General features: G+C 38.8%; 3 protein-coding genes across 4 annotated transcripts in view; all 3 read right to left on the bottom strand.

The window, feature by feature from the left end:
• Positions 1 to 1,443: 1,443 nt before the first annotated feature.
• On the bottom strand, positions 1,444 to 11,465 carry LOC110378047 (kynurenine/alpha-aminoadipate aminotransferase, mitochondrial). The gene is made up of 7 exons (XM_049850325.2): positions 10,993 to 11,465; positions 5,209 to 5,374; positions 4,526 to 4,712; positions 3,718 to 3,978; positions 3,121 to 3,300; positions 2,517 to 2,714; positions 1,444 to 2,179 (listed from the first exon to the last, which is right to left on the bottom strand). The coding sequence occupies exons 1-7, from the start codon at positions 11,246 to 11,248 to the stop codon at positions 1,967 to 1,969; spliced, it is 1,461 nt and encodes a 486-aa protein (XP_049706282.2). The 5' UTR covers positions 11,249 to 11,465; the 3' UTR covers positions 1,444 to 1,966.
• Positions 11,466 to 11,908: 443 nt separating this feature from the next.
• LOC126056621 (uncharacterized) lies at positions 11,909 to 23,735 on the bottom strand. The gene is made up of 17 exons (XM_064041252.1): positions 23,613 to 23,735; positions 23,161 to 23,283; positions 22,774 to 22,904; positions 22,178 to 22,365; positions 21,620 to 21,742; positions 21,312 to 21,383; positions 20,988 to 21,101; positions 20,402 to 20,557; positions 17,499 to 17,693; positions 16,343 to 16,534; positions 15,699 to 15,816; positions 15,153 to 15,312; positions 14,524 to 14,858; positions 14,111 to 14,224; positions 13,737 to 13,834; positions 12,916 to 13,025; positions 11,909 to 12,483 (listed from the first exon to the last, which is right to left on the bottom strand). Exons 1-17 carry the CDS (start codon positions 23,708 to 23,710, stop codon positions 12,399 to 12,401), a joined length of 2,412 nt encoding a protein of 803 aa, XP_063897322.1. The 5' UTR covers positions 23,711 to 23,735; the 3' UTR covers positions 11,909 to 12,398.
• Positions 23,736 to 24,250: 515 nt separating this feature from the next.
• The window catches only part of LOC110378049 (homeobox protein orthopedia), a 29,636-nt gene continuing 25,954 nt past the window's right edge, over positions 24,251 to 27,932 (bottom strand). For both annotated transcript variants that reach the window (XM_064041256.1, XM_064041255.1), the window contains exons 6-8: positions 27,451 to 27,603; positions 26,876 to 26,998; positions 24,251 to 26,585 (exon numbers count right to left, since the gene is read on the bottom strand). In XM_064041256.1, the coding sequence (XP_063897326.1) occupies positions 26,446 to 26,585; positions 26,876 to 26,998; positions 27,451 to 27,603 (416 nt within the window). In that variant the 3' untranslated portion in view covers positions 24,251 to 26,445. The remainder of the gene's footprint in view (positions 26,586 to 26,875; positions 26,999 to 27,450; positions 27,604 to 27,932) is intronic.

The raw sequence follows: 27,932 nt of genomic DNA, 5'->3' as shown, positions 1-27,932 counted from the left end.
AACTTGTCGACGCTTCACGTGACCAGAGGGCTGGCTCATTCTTGGGACAAAGAATTAGCATAGCCTTTCAACGTGGCAATGCAGCCAGTCTTCTGGGCACGTTTCCGGAGGACAATGATGCGGAGGAATACTTCGACGCCTAATCGATGTTTTTCTATATATGTTTTGTATATCGTATTTTATTTTTAGTATTGTAGATGATAAGTATTTTAAGTTTGTATATATAGTGTGTACTTATAAACTCAAACTATTTGTTGGCTTCTGCAAAAAATCTTCTGCAAATCTTTATTATTTTTATAATTATCCATAGTTAAACACATCACAAGATAATTTTAGTTATTTAGCCTGACTTATAAACGTCGAACATTAACCATTAGGGATGTGCACTTGGCGCAAGAATTGCTTTCTTGCTTGATTACTTCGTTTGCTGGCAGTTTGTGCATGTTTCTTGTTTACTGATACTGTGTGTTATCTCAATAGGTAACATCGTTTTTTAACCGACTTTACAAAACAGGAGCTTCTTAGTTTGACTTGTATGTAGGTGGGTATATGTATGTTTGTCACGTATAGCTGAAGTGATCTGTAAATTCATAATTAATTTAATATTGTATTTAATTATAATTATCCAGTTCTTTACTGTATCTTAGTAATAATACAAACTTACTGCCCTCAAATCTCACAGCCGGATAGTTAGCTAAAAACACAGAACTTCTATGATTAGGTTGGAACTCCTGCCCTTACCGGTAGGATAAGGCGATTATCACACTGCCCCGCATGATGCAGCGTAGTGCGTGGATGCGTTTTTTTCCGTTGTATGGAAATATCACCGTTTGTATGGAAAACACGCATAGTCCAACACACTGAAAATGCATCCACGCGCGTTCATGCGGACGCACATACATGCGTATGCGGGGCACGCACACACTGATCCCGCAGTGACGCGCGTGATTTTGAATGGGCGTGACGTGTATATTTGAAAATGGAACTCGATGAGAGCCGCTGTGCGTGAATTTACAAAACGCACCTACGCGCGTGAGTGCGTGAAAAACCCGCACGATGTTGCAGATCTGCACTCCCGCAGGAACGTGCGTAGGTGCGTCGACACGCAAGATGCAGCGTGATGCGGGGCAGTGTGAAGATCACCTAAAACTTCACATAAGTAAACCATTGACTAAATAATCCGAATAAAGCCTAAACGTTAGGTTCAGATACGTGAGCCCGTTCTTGAATTATAAAATTACAACAAAAAGTTGCATAGTTTTTTATATTGAAGATATACATAGAAGCAGGGGGTGATTGCAATATCTTTCAGCCAGACAAATTGTTTAATTTATCTAACTATAACGACAATTGGGAAAGTTTAATTTATAACTTTTATAATACCTAATTTAAATTAATGATACGAATATTCATTTACATTTCCTTTATTATAAAAAAACTTATGTGCAGTATCTCATCCCTTATTTTGGAGCGACATCTAGCGTCGAGTAGCTACATCACTTTTGTAGTTAACTATAAAAAGTTACAAGACTTTTTATATATAGTCAACTATGTAAGTACATTAAAAGATATAAAGTTTTACATTATTTAATTGTGTTACGTAGATACTTAGTACATCCTGGACTATAAACAAACTTAAAATAAATTATAAAGCACAATTTTTTTATCTTAAGAATTAATTAAGTAGTAGTAGTACGGAGATAAATTTACGCTTTACTTATCACAATAAATACATTAGTTCACCTAGGCTCGCATCGTTAAAGTTATATTATTGTTGTTGGTTGTACCATTAATTAGATAGTAAATAAACAACATTAATTATGTTGCTCGAAATTAGTGGCACTGACTAAATAGCAATTCTTTTGGTGTTTTAAATAACTATGCAAAATTAAATTAACAACAAAAACTTAATAACTAAAAACAACGACTAATATTCAGAGTGTATTAAAACTTAAAACAGCGCCATCTATCCTTCAGTAGCGACTCTTTTTTGTTTCTGTTCGGCCCGCTGTTGTTCATAGCGGATTACGTCAGCTAGAGTGCTCACGGCCGCGTCCATGTCTTCGAGGCGGATCTTGCTAAACGTTAGCCTTAGATACGGACAGGGGGCGCTGGTGTCGTATAAAAATGCTTGGCCAGGTACCAACATGAGGCCACGCTCGAATGCTGTGTGGAATACCTGAAAATAAATGGACAATTTAAAACTATATTAAACCAGAAGTAAGTGCAGTATCCCCATCATCTCAAAAGAATTTTCCCAACTTTGTTGGGGTCGGCTGTCGCTCTACCGGAGTATAAAGAGAATACCATACCTACCTACCGATGATCAAAGAAAAATCCACATAAATTAATTTCTTATATATCTGTTATTATATTTACATACTTAGCTGTACAAAATTAAGAACCAAACGCAAACCAAGACAAAACCAACCAAAGAGAAAAGGTTTTGACACTTTTTGGTCCTATAACAGAGTAGGTAGACGATGGTAGGTGGAGGTCTAGAAAAATAATCTTACCATATTATAAACATCATCAACGCCATTGACTCTCAGCCAGAAGTACAGGCCAGCAGTAGGATACTCGAAGGGTGCTAGACGTTCAAGCGGCTTCAATGCAGTATGTAGCGCGTCCCGGCGCTGCTTGTAGAAGTCACGAGCGAATGTCAGGTGGGAAGCGAAGGATTTGCGGTTTTTCACCAGTTCTAAGAGTATCGCCTGGAAAATAAAACAATGTATAAAATTAAGAAGTTTATCTAAGTAAGTAGGTATATCTATACTAACATTATAATGCCAAAGAGTTTGTTTGTTTGCTTCAACGCGCTAGAACTACTGGTTCGATATTAAAATTATTTCAGTGTTAGATAGCCCATTTATCGAAAAAGGCTGTAGGCTACGATTTATCCGAGTTCGTGCTGATGTTCCCTCAGGACGCGGTTAAAACCGTGGGAAACCCGCTAGGTACTACTAAATATAATACAACGATAGCTTGAGGACCTCCGTATTTTAAACTCGGTAAAGGACAACTATTAGTTCGAAAGTTCAAGTTATATTTGATATTTATAGTTAAACCAAAACAGTAGTTTCGGAGTAACCATCGAATAGGTATATCAATTTACTTCACCTGAGACAAAGTACAGGAGTGCAACAGTTCCACCTGGGAGTGCAGTTCCAATCTCTCCAGCAATGGCTTGGGTGCAGTTATCCAGGCTCCTCGCAGACCAGCGCTGACCACCTTCGACACGGAGTCTAGACGCAGCACACGACCGCACGTGTCCATGGATAGGAATGATGGAACGTTATGCTGGAATGGGACAAAGAGTTCGATTAGCTAAGAGAGCTTATTTACTTATATGTCGGAGATAGCTATGGTTTTACCTTTTGATTACTTTTAAAATTCATAATTAAATTCAAAGACGCCCACTACGCCTGCAACCACTAATGACAATGTCGCTTAGAACAATGTTTCTTCGACATATTATACAAGCTGTTGATTTGCATCACATTACAAGAACAACAAACATATCAGATATTTCCCGCAAACCATACTTTCAATAGATTATTACGTATTTACGTATTTTATGTCAACCTCCTTGAATTTTTCACGAATGAATATCAACAGCTTGTATGTTATTTAACTAAGGCATAGATACTTTCGCCATTTGTTTCTTATTAACCTACTTCTTGCAGTGGTATCTATGACTTAGACTTTCATACTCACGTCAGAATAATTCAAAAATATATAAGGATCATCTTCCACGATCAAGAAGTCGTATTTGCAGGCCAGCTCGTAGATCCGTCTCCTTCTATCCTCAGGTAGCACTGTCCCAGTGGGGTTACTTCCCGTAGGTGTGATGTATAGCATCTTCGGCATCTTCAGACCTCGTCGGAGCCGGTCAGCAAGGACTGAGTCTAAAGTCTCTGGTAGCATACCATCTTTATCTTCTGGGATGCCCAAAATTTCGGGCTGGTACGGCCTGAGCTGGAAGGAAAGTTGAACAACTGAAGTTAGATTTCAAAATATAGAGGTACAAAATTAAATTACCTTCTACGACAAAAAATCTACAGAACAAAGTATCAGAAATTAATTTTTATGTACCTATGTTGCAGCGCATTATTTACCTTCGTAAGGAATTTATATAAACGTCAAAATAGGGTATCTGTTCTCTACATCTGGATTATCATTCATGTCAGTCTACCTTTTCTTTAAGATTAACATCTCTAAGTTCTGTAGTACCTATATAAGACTACGCCGCCCACCTATGTATAATCACTTATTTTAAAATCATCATCATCATCTGCCTAGCCTTTTCCCAACTACATATGTCGGCTTCCAGTCTAACCGGATACAGCTGAGTACCAGTGTATTACCAGGAGCGACTGCCCTATCTGACCTCCTCTACTCATTTACCCGGGTAACCAGATACCCCTTGGTAAGACCTGTTGTCAGACTTACTGGCTTCTGATTATAATTACTTATTCTAAAATGTAGGAGCTTTCCACTTTCAGAATTCCTCAAAAATACTCACAGCACCATGAAAGCCGGTATAAGCGAACTCGCTGGTAAGGACAGGATCTCCCGGCTCCAACAGCAGTTCCACGCATTGGTAGATGCCATGCTGGGAGCCGTTCGTCACGAGGATGTCTCGCGGCAACTCCGGTGGACGATGAGCTTCTGATTGGAACTTGCGTAGTTCTGATAGGAGAGCTGGTAGCCTGAAAGTAGGGGATACATAGTTATTGGTTTATTTACTTTTTATATTGCGAACTCTTTACACACGGTCGGTTAGCCCAGTGCCAAACTGTTTATTAGCTTGTGTTGTGGGTGCTAACACAACTAATAGCCTGCATATGTACCTATTCATATAATAACACTCAGACCACAGTCAACAAGCGTGTTCATCACTCAAATATTCAACGTACCGGGAATCGAACCCAGGACCGTCAGCACTGCAGCTCGGCATTGTGACGTCGTCGACGTTATACACCTATGTATATGTATGTATGTAGGAAGAAGTTGAGAGTTCTTTCAAAATAATCATCCTCCATCATCCACTTGGTCGTTGTGACAAATAATCTAATTTGTGTTACTCGTATTCCCGTTGCTTTTGGGAATCAATCTGGGTAGATGTTTCTTTGCAACCAGGCCATCAGTCTGCCGACTGTTTGTTCTACAGTGCGCGAGCTCTCAAGAGTTCCATGCTACACTTACCCCTGTGACGGCAAATACTGCAATGCGGCAGCCAGTTCCTTTCCTTCCAGCACCAGGCTTGAGAACCGCGTGTCTAAAGCCAGCCTCTTGTAAGGAAAGACCTGCTCATTCGGCATACCTTCAGCTAAGGAGATCATGTCCTTGCCCACTTTGTAGGCCAGTGATGCTGGAACAAATATTTTGGTTGTTAGCAATATTTCATTCGTCAATTTCTTTTGCTTATTTGGTTTTAATAAGTATAAAATCAAAATCAAAATCAAAAGTCATTTATTCAAAGTAGGCTGAAAATCAGCACTTTTTGAACGTCAAATCTACAAAAGACACAGTACTGGGATGTTGTGGTTTACGGTTGTGTAACCTAAAGCCTTTTCGGTCGGCTACCAGTCTAACCGGATATAGCTGGCAGATACTGGCTACATGCTCGGAATTAGAGTGGTTAGCACCATGAAGCCTTATGAGACCTTATGATAATCAGCCAAATCAAACTGGCGATTTGACCAATTTTGCTGGTTAGATTTTGGTACTGTCATAGTTACCTATTTACTTGGCGTAACCCACCATTATTATGTAAATTCAAAACTTCAGTTTAATAATAAAAAACGAAAATTGTTTATACCAGCGCGGTAAAGTAAACAAGACACACCCTCTCTCTGAAATGTTGACAAAGTACCTAATTAATATTCTTATCATCATTTCGTTGACGGATGACTAGGTGTGTGTTTCACGCAAACAAACAAACAAATCTCAAAGCAAACTGAGATGCTACTTTATCTACATTATCTAAAATACGTCACTAACTGCGCATTTAAAAAATAACATGGAAATTCATCAGTGTTTTCGTTTTGGATCGTTATTTTTTTCTGTTTTCGCGAAAAATTTTGAGACCTCTGTGTAACATTTAAATATCCTAACTCCTATAATGATATTATCTTAAAGGTACACAGTATCCCAAAGAATCAACCTTCTATAAGGCAGACAAAGAGCTGATTTTTCTTCTTCTTCCTTCTGTCCTGTTCTAAATTTTATTTTGCTTCCATTTTCCCCTGTCACTCGTCATACCGACACTCACTCCCTTCCTATTCATGTCATCTTTCAGGCTATCCATCCATCTTTTCTTAGGTCTTACTCGTCAACTAAAGTAAAGGTAAATTAAATAAGTACATACTTAAATCAAACCTCCTTTTTATTTGGCCATCGACGCTTTCCACAGAATTTAGAAATTAGAAAACAGTGCTAAATCATTATCATCCTCCGAGCCTTTTTCCCAACTATGTTGGGGTCGGCTTCCAGTCTAACCGGATTCAGCTGGGTACCAGTGCTTTACAAGAAGCGACTGCCTATCTGACCTCCTCAACCCAGTTACCCGGGCAATCCAATACCCCTTGGTTAGACTGGTGTCAGACTTACTGGCTTCTGACTGCCCGCTAAAACAGTGCTAAATGTTTGTACGAAATATTTCTGTTTTCCACGCCCCCTATTGTCTTATCTAGTCATGAATATTTATTGTTATTGCTATTTGTTTAGGTTGTAATTACGTGGCTTATTGATTTAATCGTAAGTGTCATTTACTGGGTACCGGCTTATCTTTTACGCGGCATCGGAAGTAAGTATTTTGTTCCTTAATGCAAGATAAAAGGTAATTGTCACCATTTTTCGGCAGGTGGGATATATCCTACTTATAATATTATAAACGCGAAAGTTTGTTTGTATGGATGTATGGATGTTTGTTACTCTTTCACGCAAAAACTACTGAATGGATTTTAATTAAACTTTAGGGGAGACCGGGGTTGGTTGACTATAGGGGTAGGTTGACTAACTAGCAAAAACTCGTCCAACGCAATAGCCGTTCCTTCTCTCAAACGACGTGCGTGCGCGACGCCGCGTTCCCGGTGACTGAGCGGGGGGAGGTGTCGAACGTTCGTATCTCACTGGTTAGCTCAAGGCTATTGCGTTGGACGAGTTTTTGCTAGTTAGTCAACCTACCCCTATAGTCAACCAACCCCGGTCTCCCCTACAATAATATAGCTTATACATCAGAATAACACATAGGCTACAATTTGTAAACATATTGTTCGAAATACTAAACCTGCGCAGACGAAGTCGCGGGCACCAGCTAGTAAATAATGAATGACTTCTGCTATAGGTGCAGGCTATAGGAAGTTTCATTATTTTACTGACTAAAATCTGAGGTGGACTCATACAGTATTCAATGAAGACTCATACACTGTAAGAGTCTTCTTTAATGTGACTTTAACTTTCGAAAAATCCCGCAGTCCCGGCAATAAGTTTTTCTAATTTTGCAACGGATGCAAAACTTGCTAGTATGTTCTTTTGCGATAAATCTGGTACTTATTCATTAATGTTTTCTACACATACATAAACAATGTATTCGATTAAATCCAATTCTGACGAGGCACGGCAATCGTTATCATTTTCCGTGCTAAAAAAAAGTACTTATGCGGTTTTGATAATTTTCAAATCACAGACATACAAACTGAACTTCTTATCTGTCAGCGCCTTTTATATCATTAAATCAATTAATTAAAGTATGTAGATCTGATAAATGATGCATTCTTTGTGTATTTTAATCGAAAAGGGAAAATACGCACTGACATTGAAAATGTGCTCTAGGAAATAGGAAACAAACAATTTTAGTTTTATCTACGTTGTTATCTACGAGACAAGGTTTTTTATAGATTCCGTGATTTTGATATTAAATATGTATTTTGTATTTTTGATTTTCCATCCTTATAATGTCGAAGTTGTGTTGTCTGGTTTTAATCTTTTCAGGTTAAAATATTGCACTGATATTAATATATAAGTATAGGTACAAATATTACTAAATTGCCTGAAAGTGCCGATTTTGTGGCACGAATTTCAGAAACATTACAGGACCGATTTGAAAAAATCTTTCAGTGCTACTTCCAATCTCCGGGTTAAGTATGAGAGAGACGAGCAATCCCTACTTAATATTATAAATGCGAAAGTAATTCTGTCTTTCTGTTACGCTTTCACGCCTAAACCACTGAAATGATTTTAATAAAATTTGGTACAGAGATAGAGTTGACCTTGAGAAAGAACATAGGATAGTTTTTATCCCGGACTTTTGAAGAGTTCTCTTGGAAACGCGATATAATCGAACTTGACGCGAGCGAAGCCGCGGGTGGAAGCTAGTACCTAATTATAATAAACAACAAAAGTGTTTTTTTCTAGAGTGTATTTACGTAGTTTTTTTTTCAATTCTAGTCCATTCCGTCTGGCAATTGACCGTATTATTTCTACTGAATTAATCAATTGTATCGTATGGCCCCGTATTCAATTATTTAAATGTTTTATTTCGATTAGCTTCAATCATTAATTTAAATTGTTAACTTGTTTATTTTATGTTTAAAGAGTCAATGGATTCGTTTTGGACATTTATGTTAATGTACCTACTGTAATTCAGCAACCAAATATTTTAATTATTGTGAGAAATGAATCAGGTTGTTCAAACAATGACCTGAAATTTCCATTTTCATAAAGTTTTATGACATTCTTTTCCAGAAGGTTCGTAAAATTCAATTTTCAAGCATAATTGTTAATCAATGTTAAAAAACATTTTGTTATCTGGTTGTTTCTTAGTTTGTTTCGAAGGCTCCGAAACTACTGGAACTATTTGAAAAATTCTGTCACAGTTGGGAATTTAGACCATTACCGAGTATATAGTAGACTAGTAGAGTATATAATATAGCCTATATTTTATGCGGGTACCTAGTTCCCACGGGAGGCAGGTGAAACATGCGTGAAAACCGCTAGTATTTATATAAATAAATAAAATATAAGAAGAAACAAATATGATACTTGTGATTTCTGAAAATCAGCTGGTTCCTTGAGTCAAATTCTATAATATTTACAAAATGGATTGCGTAAAAGATAAAAAATAGACAGATGATCGTTTCAGATACTTAGTGCATATTAATTGCCAATGACTTTGCAAGTACACACCCAATTACGATAGTATTATGACGTAAGTACAATATTTATTGTTCTTGTTCGAGATCGATCTAGTTTTCTGTTTAAAGGCTCTGAAACTACTGGAAAAATCTTTCCAACAGTGAAAGTTTTTTTTCAAATCGGTTCAGAAGTTTCGGGAAGAGTGTATTCCCGAGTAAGGCTATAAAATATTCCGGTACAGGCAGTATATCCACGGGACGCGGTGGAACCGCGGGAACATGGCTAGTTATGATTAAAATGGCATTTTCTACTACATAAGCTATAGTAATTTGAATTTAAACTGAATTTTAGAGCCAATTATCGCTCTCCGTTCCGGTTTCTCTGAAAAGTGTTTAGATTATTTTATTTTTCTCTTTTCAGGTTTTGGTGTCAATTATTTTTTTCTTTGATAAGTTTTTTTTAAGTCTATCAATTAAGAATTCTATTTTCAATAGTTTTTAAACTGAAATTCTAAAAGAACGCATGTTTATGAACCTACACAAGTAGGTGACACTAATTTAAATAAATGCATTTAATTTTGCAATTAATTGGTCATTCCACTTTGATAATGTGTGACTAGCCTTAGTCACATGATTTTCAGTGTTTATAGTCGTTGGTCGATTCTAGATATTGAAAATATATTAAGAAACATTTTTGTAGTAAAATTACGTAATTAATCCGTGTCCAAATTATGAATGCCTGTAACACATTTACACATCTTATGTTCTTTAAAATATCAATAAAGCTATGTACTAACTATATCATAACAAAGTATGTAAGTAGGTAGGTTCTTGAAAATTAAAAAATATATATTTCGAAATTAGAGCCTAAATAAAGTTTTGAGAATGCATATATTTTTCAATAATAAAAATCACAAAATTACCCAAACAAAACTGTATAATGTACAAAATGTCTGTGACAAAAATGTATTTTCTTATCACCCTGACTAACCATTAAATCAAATCAGATCAAATCAGTGTAAATTGTTATAGTGCAGACGATAACAAACTGCACCCTACATACCTAAACGCATTCCGGCCTTTTTCAAAGTGATTCTTATATTTTTACAAACACCTGATAAAAATATAATCTATGAATTGTTGACACTTGAAAAGAATCAACATTCTGGCTAGTGATTTACGTAAATGAATAAACATGTGCATACATTGTAAATTTTGCACAATCATGACGAAGTTATTTTGGCAAAGGATATTAGTTTATTTTACTGCGCTCATCATCTGCCGAGCCTTTTCCCAATTATGTTGGAGTCAGCTTCCAGTTTAACCTGATGCAGCTGATTACCAGTGTTTTACGTGCGACTGCCTGTCTGATCTCCTCAACCCAGTTACCCGGGCAACCCAATCAATACCCATTGGTAGGACTGGTTTTCAGAAAACACGTAGTTAACGACTGCCAAAGATTTTACTGCACTCATAGTGTATTCATAAAAAAATATTTTTATAAAGTCATCTTAGTAACTAATACCAGAATTTATGATCAGGCAAAGTTAGTGAGATTGTTGTGGGCAATCACTGGATCTAAAGATATCGATTTTGAAAATTATTTTACCAATATGAAGCCAAGTATTTTAAGAGTCATAAGTAAGGTATAATATAAAAGTACTTGGCGTGCTTGCTCGATCGATCTATGGATGGACAAAGAGGAGTTCCAGAAAATTTTAGAGTTTACGTTTCTCAAATTTTCACTAATCACGATTTGAGCATCGATTTTTGATAAAATCTAGTCCTTTCAAATACTTAAACTACATCACTTTTTATATTAAATATTATAATATTAAATGCTACAACTTACTCATTTGCCTCGTCAACGATGGTTCTCTTCGCGAAGCCCTCGTGCTTAAAAACCGGTCATAATCACGATCTTTCAGTGGTTTATACCGATCTTCACATTGCCCACTCTCATTATAAAACTTGAAGAATTCATCCACATTTACATCCTTTTGGGAAAACTGTTTTTTCGACAGCAATGTCACTGAGCGAGCTTCAAATATTTTCTTCGCCAGTTCTCCATTCACCTTTCCAAATTTTGATGTCACAAACATTTTCATAAAATGTAATTTCTCTTACTTATTTTTTAAAATTTTCACAACAGGTTCGTTTGTGAAGACGTTGCGAACGAAATGTAACCGAATTGTGTTCCTTAATTAAAATGCTTAAGATTACGTCAAATTAGTGATAGAGTGATTATGCGATAACGTGATAATGAATAGCAAAGTTGTTTTAATTTGACGGTGTTGTTTGGACTACCGAGCCGATAGAACTACCGAGTTTTGAGGTATAAGTGTACCGAATTCTGTTTTGTGTGTGGGGTCGAGAAATGTGATGCAAGATTAAGAAGTCAAATAAAATATATTGTTGAAAAAAGTCTGCTTGTTCTTGCAATTTTTTTCTGCTTTTATATTGTTGAAGTGATACCCTTAAGGCCTCTTAAGGTCTATGCTTTGCATATTAGAGATAGCTACTTAGTATTCCTTGTATGGGCTAATGTCAAACTTCTATCTTTAGTAAGCTTCTTCTTCTTACATGGCAATGCATGACATGGCCATAACATATTTATTTTATGCTTTTTAAAATCGTTTAAACGTTGGCCATTGTTACTCTTCCCGATGTGAGAAAATATAAAGGGTCATAGCAATAAAAAGGTAATTTAATGATTAGATTTTTAATGACCATCATATGTACCTACTTAGACGAAACCAGGAGCATAGCCTATGCGATATATTATAAACAACGCCTTCAAACATTGACCTCCTATCAAAACAATATTGACATGACATTTGATTTCTCTGCATTGTATTTAAAAAACAATAACACAAGTGAAAATATTATGTTAACCTTTATGGCCTTTGAACCTATGTTATGATAGTTAATCTTATGTTTTTTTTATTTGCTTTACCAACTGAATGACTATGCATTTTTGAAAATATGGTGCAAAAATTCCGAATTTCTTGTAACAGCCGTAGACAACCAAAGGTTTATTTTAAACATGAATAATTAGATATTTTTTAATTGCTCCGGCTGTCGCAGGCGCGGCTGCTGTGCACGAGGTCTCAGGTTCGATTCCCGGGTATGGCCGAAATCGCTTTAAAGGTTAAAGATATTGTCAAAGTCTTATCAAAGGTCAAAAGTCTCATCAAAGGTCGAATTTTATTTAATTTGTATCAAAAATAAGTAAGCCTTGGAATAAAAGTGTTAATTTCATAATCGATGACTTTTGCTATGCCTTGGAGTTGTCATTTCACTGCCTGTCGGTGTACCAGTAATGCTTGCATCGGGAAACAGTCTGCAAACATATGAAGACATTTAAATGTTCGAAAAAAGCTACAATAGTCATAGAAGGGCTCGTCAAATTCCCGCTGATCGATCGTTAAGAGTTAAGAGTGAGTCTACACGTTGCATGAAGCTGGAGCAAGTTAACATGCGCAAGTGACAAGAGCACGCGGGTGGGTATTTTGCTTTGGTACAAGCGCTAGCTGCTGGGCACGCACGTTTTTGAAATACATGTAACCTGCGCAAGTGCCTCAACATGCGCAAGCTACTTGCACCGTGTAGATGCACCCTAAGCAACGCTTGGCGCAGTCTGTCACCACGATAAATTGAGTCCCGGCTGTCAATTGAACCTCTTTGACAGTTGTTACGGGAATTTTGTTTCTATTGGACTTTCTCTGAGTTACTTTAAGTTTACTAAGTTCTGAGTTTTAATAGTAATAGTTACCTCATGACTCGCTTGTATTCGTCCATCATTTCGTCCACGGGTTGCACTGTTATAGGGTCGAACGTTCTCAGGGCTAAATATGGCGCTCCCGCTGAGACCGCATTGTTCATCTAATAATTAAGAAAAAATATTAGTAGCTGGTATATTTCTTTATTTTTGCAAGGTACACCAATAGTCATACGCCAGTGGGGTCCAGCAGGGCCAAGGCCTGCTGAGGTTGCGGGATTGTACATCAAGAGCTTAAGAAGAAACATGATGTGCTTTTTAACTCACAGCGGATGGGGTCATTTGATTATTTCCCATTAAGGAAAGGTACATTAATTGTCGCTGTATACAAAAAAGGAGATTGTAATAGGTGTGGTGCCAACATTATCAAACAAACTTAGGAAGGAAATATTGCTCATTTTGTTATTTAAAAAAATAACATGTCTCCTGTCGGAGTCATCTTTTAAGAGCCCTTGAAGACTTATTTCCCAATCTTTTATGTATTGTAGCTTGAGCTACATCGTCGTTATCCTCGTTAGATTTAACGAACAGAGATATTTGAACTTTGTGTGACCTCAAGCTGGAAAATTATCTTACAGATTTTTTCCCACAATTTGTAAGGCAGATTGCCATCGCAGCATATTTTTTTTATAATGAGAGGGCCTTTTGATTCCCTTTATTTTTACCGATTAGGGTTTCTTTGCGGTAACTGCATACATTATTACATATTCCGAAGAGTTATCGACCCGGTGAGAATTTTCTTGCTTTTTAGGCAAGTAGATTGTGTAAAGTAGTGACTTTAAGAGAGTATCTTAATAATTATCTTTTGCACTTACCACTTGTTTGTTTGCTTCCATTTCTGCCAACTTTCTGTTCAGATCATTCTTTAGTCCTTGCATAAGCACGAAGTCCTTTTCCAAAATGCCTTGGAGTCCTGCGTTGAGAGACGGCAATTTTATATTTATTTATTTATTTGTGCCCATCATATTGTTAGATTAAATTAAAAAGTCATTTATTCAAAGTAGGGTAAAAATAAAATTTTGAAGGTCAACTTTACAAAAGATAGCCCCTTTATCATTTGATAAAATCGATCATTTACTGAAGTGCGTTTTAAAGGATCCGTTGGGAATGGGATACGTCTAAAGATAACTTTGTATAAAAAATACTTTTTAAATATTTTTATAATTTTAAAAGTAAATAAGTAACTGACCAGCATTTTCCAGCAACGTATCGAGGTCTGTGAGCGGGAACTCCGCGGTAGAAGGCGACAGCAGCTGCGGCGTCGGCGCAAGCGACGGTCTCAAGCGCGGCGTCGTTGATGACGCTGGAAAGTTGATTTTTTTATGTCATTCATTTGGCTGGATACATAATTAAACAGTTACAACCTTTTTACCGCCCCACTGCTGGGCATAGGCCTCCTCTCACACGGAAAAGAAAACATAAGTAAAAGTATGCATAAGATTTATTCATGAAAAAATTATCTTACCAGCAGACAGGCAGTATTTATTAAGCAGTGTGAGAGATGTAAGTGAAACTGAGAATTGTATCTGTTATGTACAAATGAGTGGGTTGATACCTAGAACATTTTGTTACGCTGTCGCAACACGACACCCTTGTACTCACTGCTAGTGCCGGGCTCGTCAGGCAGGTCCCAGGCGGAGGGGCGGCGCGCGCGCAGCTCGTGCGCGGGGGGCGCCACCGCGCGTCCTACTGGCGCGCTGAGCTGCAGCCGGCACACGCTGTCGCAGCACGACACTAACACCTCGCTCCGGCTGCACCGCGTGTACTCACTGCTAGTGCCGGGCTCGTCAGGCAGGTCCCAGGCGGAGGGGCGGCGCGCGCGCAGCTCGTGCGCGGGGGGCGCCACCGCGCGTCCTACTGGCGCGCTGAGCTGCAGCCGGCACACGCTGTCGCAGCACGACACTAACACCTCGCTCCGGTTGTACCGCTTGTATTCACTGGCAATCGTCATTGATTCAACTTAAGCAATGTGAGTTCTCCCATTTCGAAAGTGAGTCAACCTATTTTGAAAGTGAGTTAACCTATTTTGAAAGTGAGTAAACCTATTTTGAAAGTGATTTCTCCTATTTTGAAAGTGAGTTGAGTGGAGGATTAACTCCCATTCATCCTTTCTAGAATAGACTAGGGATGCCATCATATAATTTTATTAATTTTTTTTTCTACCTTTTTCCTGAACTATTTCTTTAATTAAAATAAAATTGCATTTATGATAGTAAAAAAACAATACTGACGGTTCATCTTCAAGTCCTTTCTTGTCCCAATCGTTCTGGCTATCGAGTTGCAGCATAAGCCCACCGGTAGATCCCTGATACACGCTCGACCCTCGACGAGACAGTATTATTGGCTCGTCTACTGGTAATTCTTCTTCATCATCCTCTTTGCGAGCTGGGCCTATGAAAGGTTCATATTGCTTTCAATTCTGCTTGGTCGTTAACGTCAAAATCGCTGTCACTTCTCACCGATGTCCCCTTGAAATACATATGGAGAGTTGCTACCTAATTGCTGCCAGATACCATTAGTTTGTTTTGTGCTCGGTTTTTCAATATTATGGGGATATTTTCTTAGGTATGACATTGAGAGCCTGATGTGTGTATTTCCGAAGGGACTCATATATTTGGAAGACAATTCTCAATTCTAGTTGATAAATCTGCCGTTCGCACATCTGATATATTATCTTATTTATTGATTTAATCATATATGTATCTACATAGTAAACAGACGTGATAGGAGAAGTAGTAAAATAAGATACTACAGAGTAAAATTGATCTAATTCTTACCAGGGTGTATACAATAGGGACCGAACTCGACTTTCTTTCCCAAGACCCCGAGAAATGGGAATTTGATTTTGATGGTCTGCAGGAGACACTCCTCGTACAAGTCCCAAATGTGTACCGTCTGTAATATTAGAAAAATATTTAGTGTTCATTCCTTGACACAATAAATCGAGGCTTGGATGTGTGACGAAGTCATTTGAACATCCTTGGTAGTACCAGATACGGGTAGTTAGACGCCAGAACGTCTGACAGCCAGTGTTATCAAGGGGTAGGTTTGCAAAGATCAGATAGGGAGTCGCTCCATTTGGCACAAACCGGGCTGAGGAGGTCAGATAGGCAGTAGCTTCATGCGGGACAAACTGGGTTGAGGAGGTCAGATAAGCAGTCGCTCCATGTGGCACAAACTGGGCTGAGGAGGTCAGATAAGCAGTCGCTACATGTGGCACGAAATTGATTGAGGGGGTCAGATAAGCCGACATACTTCCCAACATATTTGGAAAAAGGATAGGCAAACAGTTGGAAACTTATGACATGATTAAGAAGGGAGTGAGTGCCAGTGTGGCGAGTGACATTGAAGACGTATTACGCCGACCCCAAATAAAATTGGGATCAGGACAGGAAGAAGAAGAAGGCAGTTTAGAACTTACACAGTTATTACAATAAGCGAGGACCAGTTCATGCGCAGCGATGACGGCGACATCCCGCACGGGCGGTGCGGTGGGCGCCGCGAGCGTGGCGAAAGGCGCGCGGCCACTGGGCTGCCAAAGACGCACCGCGCCGTCACACCCACCCGTCGCTACCAGGTGGAGAGCTGATACTATGTGGAAGCAACTCACACCCTGTTGGCACACACACAATGTTCTGTAACGTCCTTCTAGCCGATTATCAGCTAGGGCGGTTGTTCTCATGTAAGATTAGCCAACTGCGCAGGACATATTATAGCGCACAAGCTTTTGCGCAGACACAGGTGCACTCACTATTCCTTCACTCTCATAGTCCGATGAAACGGCAAACTGACACGACCAGAGAGAGATCAGGCGTAGGACCAACATTTACGTGCTCTCGCACCCGCCTGTCGCCACTTATATGGAATGGATAGCTGATCCCTGGAAAGGGACCAAGAAAATGTTCTGTGGCATCTAACAATTACTAGAACTACTCTGGTTTCTTTGGCGGGTTTGGCTATCACAGCTGCACCGAGCCTTCGTACCCGCTTGTTGCCACCAGGTGCAGAGCTATGTGGAAGCAACTTACACCCTGGAAGAGTCCACAAAATGTTAAAGTACATACATAATGAAGTTTATAGATTAGAGTAAATAAGGGATTACAATATACGAGTACATAAGGAAGTACACAAGGGGAGTACATAAGGGGAGCACATAAGGGGAGTACATAAGGGGAGCGCATAAGGGGAGTACATAAGGAAGAACATAAGCTGAGTACATGAGAAAGTTGATTAGGTAAGTACATAAGGGGAGTAAATAAAGGTAGTACATAAGGTATTACATAAGGAAGTACATAAGGTGAGGGCATAATAAAGTATACGTAGTGACTTGCTCATAATTTAGGAGTTTATGAGCAAGTTTCAATACCTACTTCTACAAAAATTGGACTAATTGGACTTCAGATTTATGTACTGTATGCTAACTATTGTTTTTTCTTGATTGTCTTAACCTGTAGTCTGTCACTGTACTTATTAAATAAATAAATAAATAAAAAACCAACCGGTTTGTCTGTGAGAGTTCTTTCTTTTCTCATCCAGCTAGAAGGTATTTATTCAAACTTAACGGTCATCTGATTTACCCTAATAACTTTGAAGGTGTAGTCATCCATCTTGCCAGGCACGTGTCGGATCCTGAGACTGACGGAGGCATCATGAGAGCAGGAGACGAGGATGACGCCTCCGCGACTGTACGCGACGCGCTTCACTGAACGCGAGTGTACGCGGCGCCAGCGCGTTATGGCGCAGTATGATGAGTGAGGAGGTGATGGTAGCTCCTGCAAGCAAAGATAAGTAATTATAATAGTCATTTATTTTGGACCAAGGATCTGTAAGAATTAGATCTTAGTATACTTTGTAAAAAATCAAATTATATCTTCATTTTAATTTAATAATAAAATTAAATCTAAGTATACGACACTGAAACCTGCGAAGAATCGAGGCACAGCGCTTCCAAATGTTGGCATGAAATCGGTGATAGTAGTACCTAAAAAAGTCATTTGATAAATCTGTCAAGTTGATCATCGTAGGAAAACTTAGTCTTAGAAAGTATGAAATTACCTATCCGCATTGAGCAAGCTTTTTGAAAACCCTCATACCATCTCTGTATATGAAGATACTAAATACTCCCGGCTGTGCAATTTCAAAACCTAGTATCTGACAAATTTTTAAAAAAGCGTGTTTTTGCATTTTTCGACCTTATAGACCATTCTCCACATACTAGGATAGCAAAAACTCCCAAAAATTTTACAAAAACGAAGTTACACAAAGTCGGAAACCTAGTATCTACAGTAAACGTTTTCAAAATGCAAAAATTACAAGATTAAAACATAGTATCTAACATCAACCATTTTAAAAACCTAGTTAGTGCTTGTAGTTACTTAGATATAAAATGGTTCATGTAGATACTAAGCCAATGAAATGGTTGTAATAAACGTCAAAACTCCCGCGCAACTTTAGTATGTGAGAACAAGTCGTTGCAAGTGCGTGTTTTTGTCTCTAAAAATGAGCAAAAATCAGTTTTATAGGTCGAAATTGATCTTGAGTGCTTTAAAAGAACAACATGGTGAAATTTAAGTACGCTTCAGTGTATAATATTGTCAAGATTGCTTGTTTTCATAGGTTTTTTATGAATAAAAGGCATTTTTTTTAAACGACGTCAAAAATCATCAAATGACCCCTCCCGCTGTGGGTTAGCAGCGATGAGGGAGTGTCAGACTCTTACTGACCAAAAACCGTCGTGTTCCGTCGTGGGCTTTTTATTTGCCAGAGCCACGGTATCTCTTTCGAACAACCCGCAGCCCCGGCAGGCCTTGCCTACTGGGCCCCGCTGGGTTGCTGACATCTTTGAGGAGCGCGTGGAACAACGCGCGCCGTCGACACGGGTCTGTCGTCTAAGCAGACAGAGGGACGCTGAGCCACCCGAACTCACCGCCCACAAACCCATGCCTATGGTGGCCGGGAGTCATCTCGCGACACCCGGCGCCCGTGGTGTCTACCTGGTCCAGCGTGGCGGCCGGGATGAGAGGTGCGAACTCTCTGACGTTCCGCCGCCTCCTTCTCGAGCATGACTGCTTCGCAGAAGGAGGCGAAGGCTTCCCATTCCCTCTCGCTCCGGACCATGGCCTGAACCAGGGCCGGACGCGAGAAGTCGCCGCCGCCTAAAGCCTCGACGAGTACCCGGCGGTGCCCTTCCCACGCAGGGCACTCCTGGACTGTGTGGTCCACCGTGTCCTCGGGGCTGTCCGCACAGTGGTGATACCCGGGCGCCTCCTCACGAAAGATTCGATGCAAGTACCTCCCGAAACAACCGTGTCCGGTGAGGACCTGCGTCATGCGGTACGTGAGGGCGCCGTGACTCCTGCCGAGCCACTCCTCAAAGAGGGGACTTACCGCCACTATGGTGGCGTGCCCTGTACTGGGTTGCGACAGTCGTTCCCTCCAGGCCACCATAAGATCGCGCCGGAGCTCCGCCCGCTGCTCGACAACTTGCCGCGGCAACGGGGTTTCCCCCCCGGCGCTGAGCCTCCTCGCGCCAGTCGTACAGGCGCAAGAAGACTCTCGCCTCCAGATCCCACAGTGGCAGTCCGGCTAGTAGGCCAGCTGCTTCGCGGGATATCGTGCGGTACCCCCGGATTAGCCTAATGGCTCACCCTTTGGGGCACGTTCATGTAGTGTACGGCCCGCGGCCATACCGAACGTTATGAAAAAACACAATCCCTTGACCATGCCAACCTTAAAATATATTCCAAGAGGCATTAAAGAAAGTAAAAAGAAAGGCATAGTAAAATCATTATTACACCTTATGCCAATGAACAGAAGGGAGTTTTGGCAAAGTTTACCGATCAATAATAATTCAGTTGATTTAGTTTCTGGTGGTCAATTTTTAATAAGCGAATAATTTATTTTATTTGAATATTGTTTTCAAATATTTTGAGTGATTATTTTTTTTACTGAGAAAAAGAGTTTTTTTTTTTAATCTTTTTCATTAAAACTGCTTATCACTATTTCGTTGTTTTATTCTATTGTTTCTTACTAGGTTTATAAAAGTGCATTTAGTTTCTACTCAGTAAATTCAGATCTAAATGAAAACAAAGCAAGTGATCTTACTAGGTTTTGAAATTGTCACACTCAAAAAGTTAGAACTAAGAAAACAATTTTTTTATTAGTAACTGCTCCTCTACGTACATACTTGGTGATAGACGCATTAAAACACTTTTTTTTTAAACCCTGTTATCTCCCTCAAATTTTGCAATCACTCCCAGGACGGTACGACTAATATTATTGAAACGGCAAGCTGTCAAAGATATGAAATCGTTTTTCGGCTCTCCTATAAAATTTGGTTTTGTGCAGATACTGGGTTTTGATATTTCGCAGCCGCTCCGGTATTTGAGCAGTTCCACGACATCTTACATATTGCCGTGCATAGAGATACCTATATAAGACTTTTATCCACACTACGAACTTCTTTTAAACTCTTACTTACCATCCAAAAGTAATAGTTGATAGCATCAGGAGTCTTGGTATGCAGTAGCTGCACCTTCGGTTGTAGGAAGCGAACCAGTGTGACGTCACCACGTTCCGTACCGAATGCGAGCTCTGATGTATCACAGCTGTGTGATGATGGAGTGTACGCTAGACACTGGAAGGAACAGTTAATTAAAAAAGATTAAATATTCTGCTGCGGAAATTCTGGCAAAAATAGTTACAAAGGAAGGAAGACCTAAGAAAAGATGGATGGATAGCCTGAAAGAGGACATGAATAAGAAGGGAGTGAGTGTCAGTACCTATGACGAGTGATAGGGAAGAATGGAAGTGGAAGACATATTGCGCCGACCCCAAATAAGAAGAAGTTTCAATCAAGTCAAAATATAGCCGGAATTTCTTATCGTTTCTGTTGCAAAAAGTGGACCAGCGATATGCTTGACTTTTTACAGATTCTTATGTATGTGGCAAATAATTGCGATACTTGTTTCTTTAGAGTAGTAGATACCTACTCTAAAGAACGTACCTACGCCAAACATAGTGGGTGTCATTTACTTTCTTATGAACCACCTATTATTGCAACTTACCGTAGGTATATTGGGCAGACCAGTGATGCAGTAGAGAGGCGTGTGTGTCAATGTTTCTGCGTCGTACACTGTTAGACTACGGTCTGATGCTGACATCATCAGGAATTGTACGTCCTGGAAATCCAAATGTTTTGGAATGAGTTTCTAGCTCAAAAATTGACAAGTTTTTGAACTTTCGTTTTTAAACTTTAGGTTTGAGACTTTTCGTCTGAACACATTCGAGAATTTTTATGTTATTTTCAATAAAACTTATGTTTTTTTTCTTCGTAGGTAATACTAAAAGCTTGATTTTTATTTAGTAGATAGGAAAGTTTATTTACGTACCGGTAGATATATTGCGTCAGTTATCCATCGATTCTTAACTCGACCGTGAAACCCTGATCTGTGGTAAAACATCTGTAAATCAGTAAACAACCAATTAGATGCAAGCATAAGCTTCTTTATCGAAAAATGCTTACGATGAGCCATTTTACTTTTCAGTTGTCATATCGCCGATTTCACCAGTGGGATGCAACTATTTACCTGGTTATTGTTTGGTTATCGCTATTGTTAATGACAGAACTTACCGTGTTTTCAAGTGACTTTTTTAAGAATCGTGGTGCAAACTACACATTTTTCTATTGTTCATTTACCTCATAAGAATGCAGTAGCCTCATATCTCCGCTGTAGACGCCTACACGACCGCCACGCGACACCGCCACGTAACAGAATGAGTCTTCGCGTTCCACGCACACCAATTTCACCAGTGTTTCCCTCTAAAAACCATATTTTTATTAATATTACTCGCTTTAGAAAATTCACTCGTACACTGCAAATGTTTAGTCGGCTATTAGTTTGATAGTCTACGGCCAGTTTCTTCATCAAAAGTTAAAGTTAAAGTAATGTCTAAAGTAAAACTAATAGAAAAATTGAATTTGACCGTTACTTTTACTTAAGACATTACTTTAGCCATAACTTTAACTTTTGATGAAGAAACTGGCCGTTAATCATTTGCTACTGCCACTGTTGTACTTTCTAAGTATATATCTCAGATACCAATGACTGATTAAAGGTAAAGGAAAACTTTTCGATGAAAAAACCTCGGATCCGTATTAAGGAAGCGAGGTGATTAAAGCTCAATCTTTCTCCGTTTGACACTAGGTCTGTACCTAGCAGTTGGACGTTATAAAGGAAGATGTATTACTTCTGACCTTGCAATGTTCCAACCTCTGTATATCTTGTTCGGTGAGTGGCGTCCAGGCTTCGGCTCTAGTGCTGGTCTTCTTGGCCCCCACGGCCACCAGCCTGTTGATGAGCTGCCTCCACCAGACCTTGCCGCTGCTGAAGCCGTCCAGGAGTTGGAACAGCTTGTGTGCGTGTGTTGTGTACTTGTGGTGACCTAAAGCAGATTTTCTTATTTTTATTTCAAGAGTTTGAAACTGGTTCTAAAGAGTGTCTCATGGAGGAGGAGAACCGGAAGAAACTCCATAGACGCACTTTAAAAAAATGTTGCCGGCCACTGTGTTGCAGCCCAAAAATGCTCAAAAATCTAGCCCACCAAGACCCTTCATGATCCGCATCTTACCTAACTATCAAGAAGGATTCTTTTTCGAACATACTTATCTTGTATGAATGTAACAAGTATTTAGGTCCGGTTTCACTGGTTACCAGTAAAGTGTCAGTTAGTTATCTGATAGTTAATTCTATCTGCCAGATATTTACATTTTTTCCAGAGTTACAGCTAATGCGTCAGCTAAGTTTCTGACAGGGTATCAGAGAGTTTATCAGTAACCGATAACTTACTTACCGAATATATTATCAAGTGATGTTACAAAGCCGTTCTCATCAAGCCATAGAGTGTCTTGAGTCTGTGGAGCGGCTTCAGCAAACTCTATGCCTTCTTCCGCGGCAGCGGCCCGCATCACTTCTTCTACACGCCTTGTCAAGAAAATAAAACATTTTAATTTATTTAGAAAAATATCGTTAATTTTTAATCCGAGGTTATTCTTTATTTTATTCAAACAAAAAAATATTTAAAAGGTTTATTTATCCTTCAACAAATAAATTAAATTAAAATCGTACGTTTTTGGAACTTGGCTTATGCTACTTCAACGTAGTAGAAATTCGGGTAGTAAGAAGTAAACCTGTTCAGTTTTTACTATATTACAATATATAGGTATTACTTGGTGGTTACCTATCAATATCTTGCGCTTTGGTCCTCTCTTTGTTCTTCTTGAAGCAACGTCGTAATTTGCTCAGCACTGCTGGAGTCATCTTGTTCATGAGCACGCGCGCTAGACTTTCATCTTCATCATCACTGAGGAAAGAATATAATTTTGCTGCTAACTTTTAGTCGGCCGATGATTTGTTTGGACTCATAAATCAGTATGAAGATGTATGACAATAGGTACGCACACAACAAAGATAAGATATTAAGCCGGTATCTGGGCAACTCAAAACGTTGGTTGGAATCAAGATTTTTTAATTAATCTCCGACCATCGGGTCCACTGTCGGTCGACTGTTTAGTCTGCAGTGTGCTACTCTTTAAGTTATTTAAGTTCATTTAACTTTAGTTCAATATAACATTATTTTTTCTATAGTTAAAAATCTGTTAAAGTTCTATAAAAACAAAAGACTGTACATACCATGACAAGCTTTCATCGGACGCGCTTCTCACTGAATAACTTTTTTCTATTATCTCTGAACATTCTTCAAGCAATGATTTCTCAGATTTTATAGACATTTTGTTTGAAAACCAAATAGGTAACTTGGCGTCTGTTTGTTTTGGTTGCTTTTGTTAGGTCAATATATTGGCGGCAACGTTGTGGTTTATGATAGCGCCATCTCTCGTTACATTAGCACAACTTATGTTCACGCCATCTAGCGATTATTTATGAATTTACTAAAGACGATGAGACACTAAAATACAGCAACGTTAAAATGGATTTTCATTTGCAATTGAAAAAACAGAGTTCATTTTATTTATTAGGTATGTGTATTATATTGATTTTTAAACTAATTGTTTCTTTTCTCTTCTTTAAACCCTCGTTGTTTCCTTACTACGTCAACAGATGTCGCTACTAGTTCCTCTCTTTAGAGATTTTATTATTCTTCGGTTGTTTTATTTATTTTATGTATGTAGTTCTAATATGTTAATAACACAAGCTGCAAAAGTCACATTAGTAACTAGGTATGACGTTTGATGGAATAGTTTAGGTTTTTTCTAATCTTTTGTGCAATTCTCTCCTTTACACTCATTTTTTGTTTTGAAAATAAAACAGAATTTGAACATTGTCTATTTTATTGTATGTATGTATAATAATACTTAATAGCTAGTACTGTAATTCTAAAATGTAGGCTATACATACACGGAGCGAGCGATTATCGTTATCAATTAAAATATTATTTTTGTTCTAAACATTATAAACCACTCAGTCCTTTACTTATAGAAAATCGAAATCTAAAATAAAATGAAACGGTCGTAATTTTCAAAATATATGACGTAGTAGAAGTTGCGTTTTGTTAATCCAAAATGAGTTAAAGTCCCTTTGGTTTGTACATAAAAATAATAGTATGATACAGGTTACGCTTAAAACTAAGAGATTCTAAATAAAATGAAGGCTCCGAATGAAAATTAAATGTTAATAAAAACTTGAAAAGCATTAAAAACTTACACAAAACAACGGACGGAAATAACCTCTCAGATAAAAAAAAACGAAACGATTTGAGTTTTCGGAGCCCAAAACATAATAGGAACTATCAACCACTTTCAACTAATAAAAATTTAAAAAAGAAATACAGTGGCCGTGAGTTTCCAATTTTGTTTTACCTATATTGAATATACCTAGCTATACATTTACACACAAAACATACTTTTGCATCAAAATTCCGTATACAGCATAAGGTCTGAAGTTTTTTTAATAATATCTCTTGAATTATGAAAAACACTGCGAGTCACATGTCCACAATAATGTTTCAAGTTACACACTGTTCTAAATTACCCTCTTTTGTCGTAAAACTATTTATTTATTTACCGTAGAATAAACTTTTGATTTAGGGTTACCATGAACTCATTATTACCAGGACAAGGTCCTATTACTCAGTTTGACATTTGATCAACTTATGTCACTTTGACGTTTATCATTCATCAAGATTTTTTTTGACATAATAATGAGCACACGTGTTTTTCCGCTTTAAGCTGAGTTTTCATTAGGAAGGTCACAGCTTTGGCTTAATTAAAATTACTATCACATTCCCTATTGCATAAAATATTGTATTTATCTGCACTAGGTATGTGGCTATCCAGCTACATTCGGGCTCAGTCTTGCTCTTAAGTTCCTAGAAACAAATGCTGTTAATACTGATTACATTGAATTGTATTCACAAGATATTACATACATATGACGAAGCCCGAATAAACAAAAGATGTTCAGGTATTTCTACATTAAGGTGCGTTTTGAATGATAGCTGTCAACTGCAACTGCCGACCGCACTTGCGACTGTCGATATCTGAGAGCGACTGCTCATGCTGAAGTTGCTTTGGTCCAAAACGGTTGCCGTCGGCAGGTAGCTTTCAAAACGTACCTTTACATTTTGGAATGTTGGGAATCTGTTCCTAAATCTATAACCTCATATCAATTACGTCAAATTTCGTAAATACATTAATGTTACGGCTATTTAACACTATTTAATACTTTATACTCACTTAAACAATAAATAGCTTAATATTAAACTATAATTTATTATTGTACGAATGCGTATACATGTATTTTCTTGAATACAGCTCACAATTTTATCGTAAGTAATAATGTCTCTGAGAAATCGCAATAAATTGATGTCGCACTAGCGCTGAACATTTTGTATATACGTATACTTATGTAGTTCATGAAGAAAATCTTTTTTTTTTATACAAGATCACCCGTTTAAGGTAATTCCATACGAATTTTGGTGTCAGAATCTTAAAATAATGAAAATATATTTGACACTGAACTTTCGTATACTTGGTGTTTAAACAAATGAGACAAAGCCATGAATTATTTACATTTTCTTACCCCTGACTCGATTCAAATAGATTAAGTAAGTGGTTCGATAGGAGAACCGTAGTTCAACACATTGTTTATTAAAATATTTTATATCGACTGACTCTGATTCTGATGCGACTGATTCTGATTCAATAGACGGAGTAACTCAGTCAGTAGACGCTTCAGAAATGTCAATAAAAGGATAGCCAGATAAGCGCAGTCAATAGACGGGGCTATGCGGTCAGTAGACGGGGCTATGTGGTCAGTAGACGAGTCTGTGCGGTCAGTAGATGGGGCTGTGTGGTCAATAGACGGGGTAGCACGGTCAATAGACTGAGTAGCTCAGTCCGCATACGGGGTAGCACGGACAATAAAAGGATAGCGCGGTCAATCAGAAAACAGAGAAGCGCGGTCAATAGTCGACGGGGCTGTGCAGTCAATAGACGGGGCTATGCGGTCAGTAGACGGGGCTGTGCGCGTCGTAGTTGAGCTGCAGGTACGGGGGGATGGCGGCGGACAGCTCGGAGGCGCGTCGCCGGAGCGCTGCGATGCTGTGGCCGCGCCACACCTCTTCTTCCGGAGGCTCTCCGCCGTTACCTGGACAACAAAGACGTAATAACTATTAAGTAACCTGTGAATAAAGATAAAATATTAACTTAAGGACCGATTTTTCAACAGCCAGATAACTATCTGAATGACATGTTTATCTTTATTCCTCAGACAGAAGTTAATTGATGATTGAAAAATAGACCAAAATCTACATTTACATTAGTTAGCCTCCATTGTTCAGTCGTATGCTTGTTTTGGAAAATAACAGAGAAAGGCCACACAGTGCCGTGGTCTCGGCCGTGATGTCGACAATGTAAGACAACCACAAGACAACTTACCGGAGGCAGTGGGCGAAGCGTTGTTGTTCCCGCAGTGCGCCATGTGGGGAGGCGTGGGGGAGCCCTCCAGTGCACCCTGCTGCTGCTGGCTGATGTTATTGCAGTACGACATCATCGTGTCTCCTGGGAATAACACTTCTAGATTAGCATTGCGCTGAGAGATTTGATGTCTCACCGGTCGTGTCAGATTTTCCGTCCCGTCGGGCTATGAGAGTGAAGGAATAGAGAGTGAGTGCACTTGGGTCTGCGCAAATTCTCGTTCACTATTATATGTCCTCAGCTGGCTGATCTCCTAATATGAGAACAGCTGCCGTAGTCAACAAATAGAATGAAAAGAAAAACCATGGACACGAATACATATGGACCTTATCCATAGAACTTGAGTAAATACTAGGCTGAATCTAACACACCTTGTGGAGTCTTTACCACCATTTCTCCTTTCCAGCTAAAATACATAGAAAGTGGTGAAGGGCGAGCGTTTTTGCGGTTGTCTTTGCTACACTTGATGTTCAAAAAGTGCTCATTTTCAGACTTTGAATAAATGATTTGTATCTTTATTGAATTTGGTGACTTACCGAGTGAGTTGAGCGGATAATGTCCCTGGTAGGGCTGTCCGGAGGCGACAGAACTGATGGGCAGCGAAGGGTTGAGGTCTGCGGCCAGCTGCGGCAGACCACCCGCCCCGAACCCTCCCATTGATACGCCGCCTTGAGATAGCTGACCTAGACCTGTAACATAAAATAATTTATTTTTAAAAAATATTAGTTTATTTAAGGTTAAAAAGATGATCATGAGCACCAGGACTATTTAAGGGTGTTGCAGCGTTCAAAGTTGCCGTATCTATCCAATTTTTACGGGATATCATCAAACTGACTTGATGACAGGAAGACTGTAGTCAATTAGACTTACATTTCTATATTCTATCAGTTTTCTTTTAATTGCTTTTGAATTTTTTAATCCACCAGGCTCTCTAAACCCTTCAACTTAAGTTTTCGTTAATATCTTCGAAAGTTTAAACCGTAATTCTTCGCTAAAGTAACTGTAAGAAGTGGCCATG

The sequence above is a fragment of the Helicoverpa armigera genome, chromosome 24, assembly GCF_030705265.1.
Source record: "Helicoverpa armigera isolate CAAS_96S chromosome 24, ASM3070526v1, whole genome shotgun sequence".
NCBI classification, from domain to species: Eukaryota; Metazoa; Arthropoda; class Insecta; order Lepidoptera; family Noctuidae; genus Helicoverpa; species Helicoverpa armigera.
This window is presented reverse-complemented; position numbering and strand designations above follow the sequence as displayed.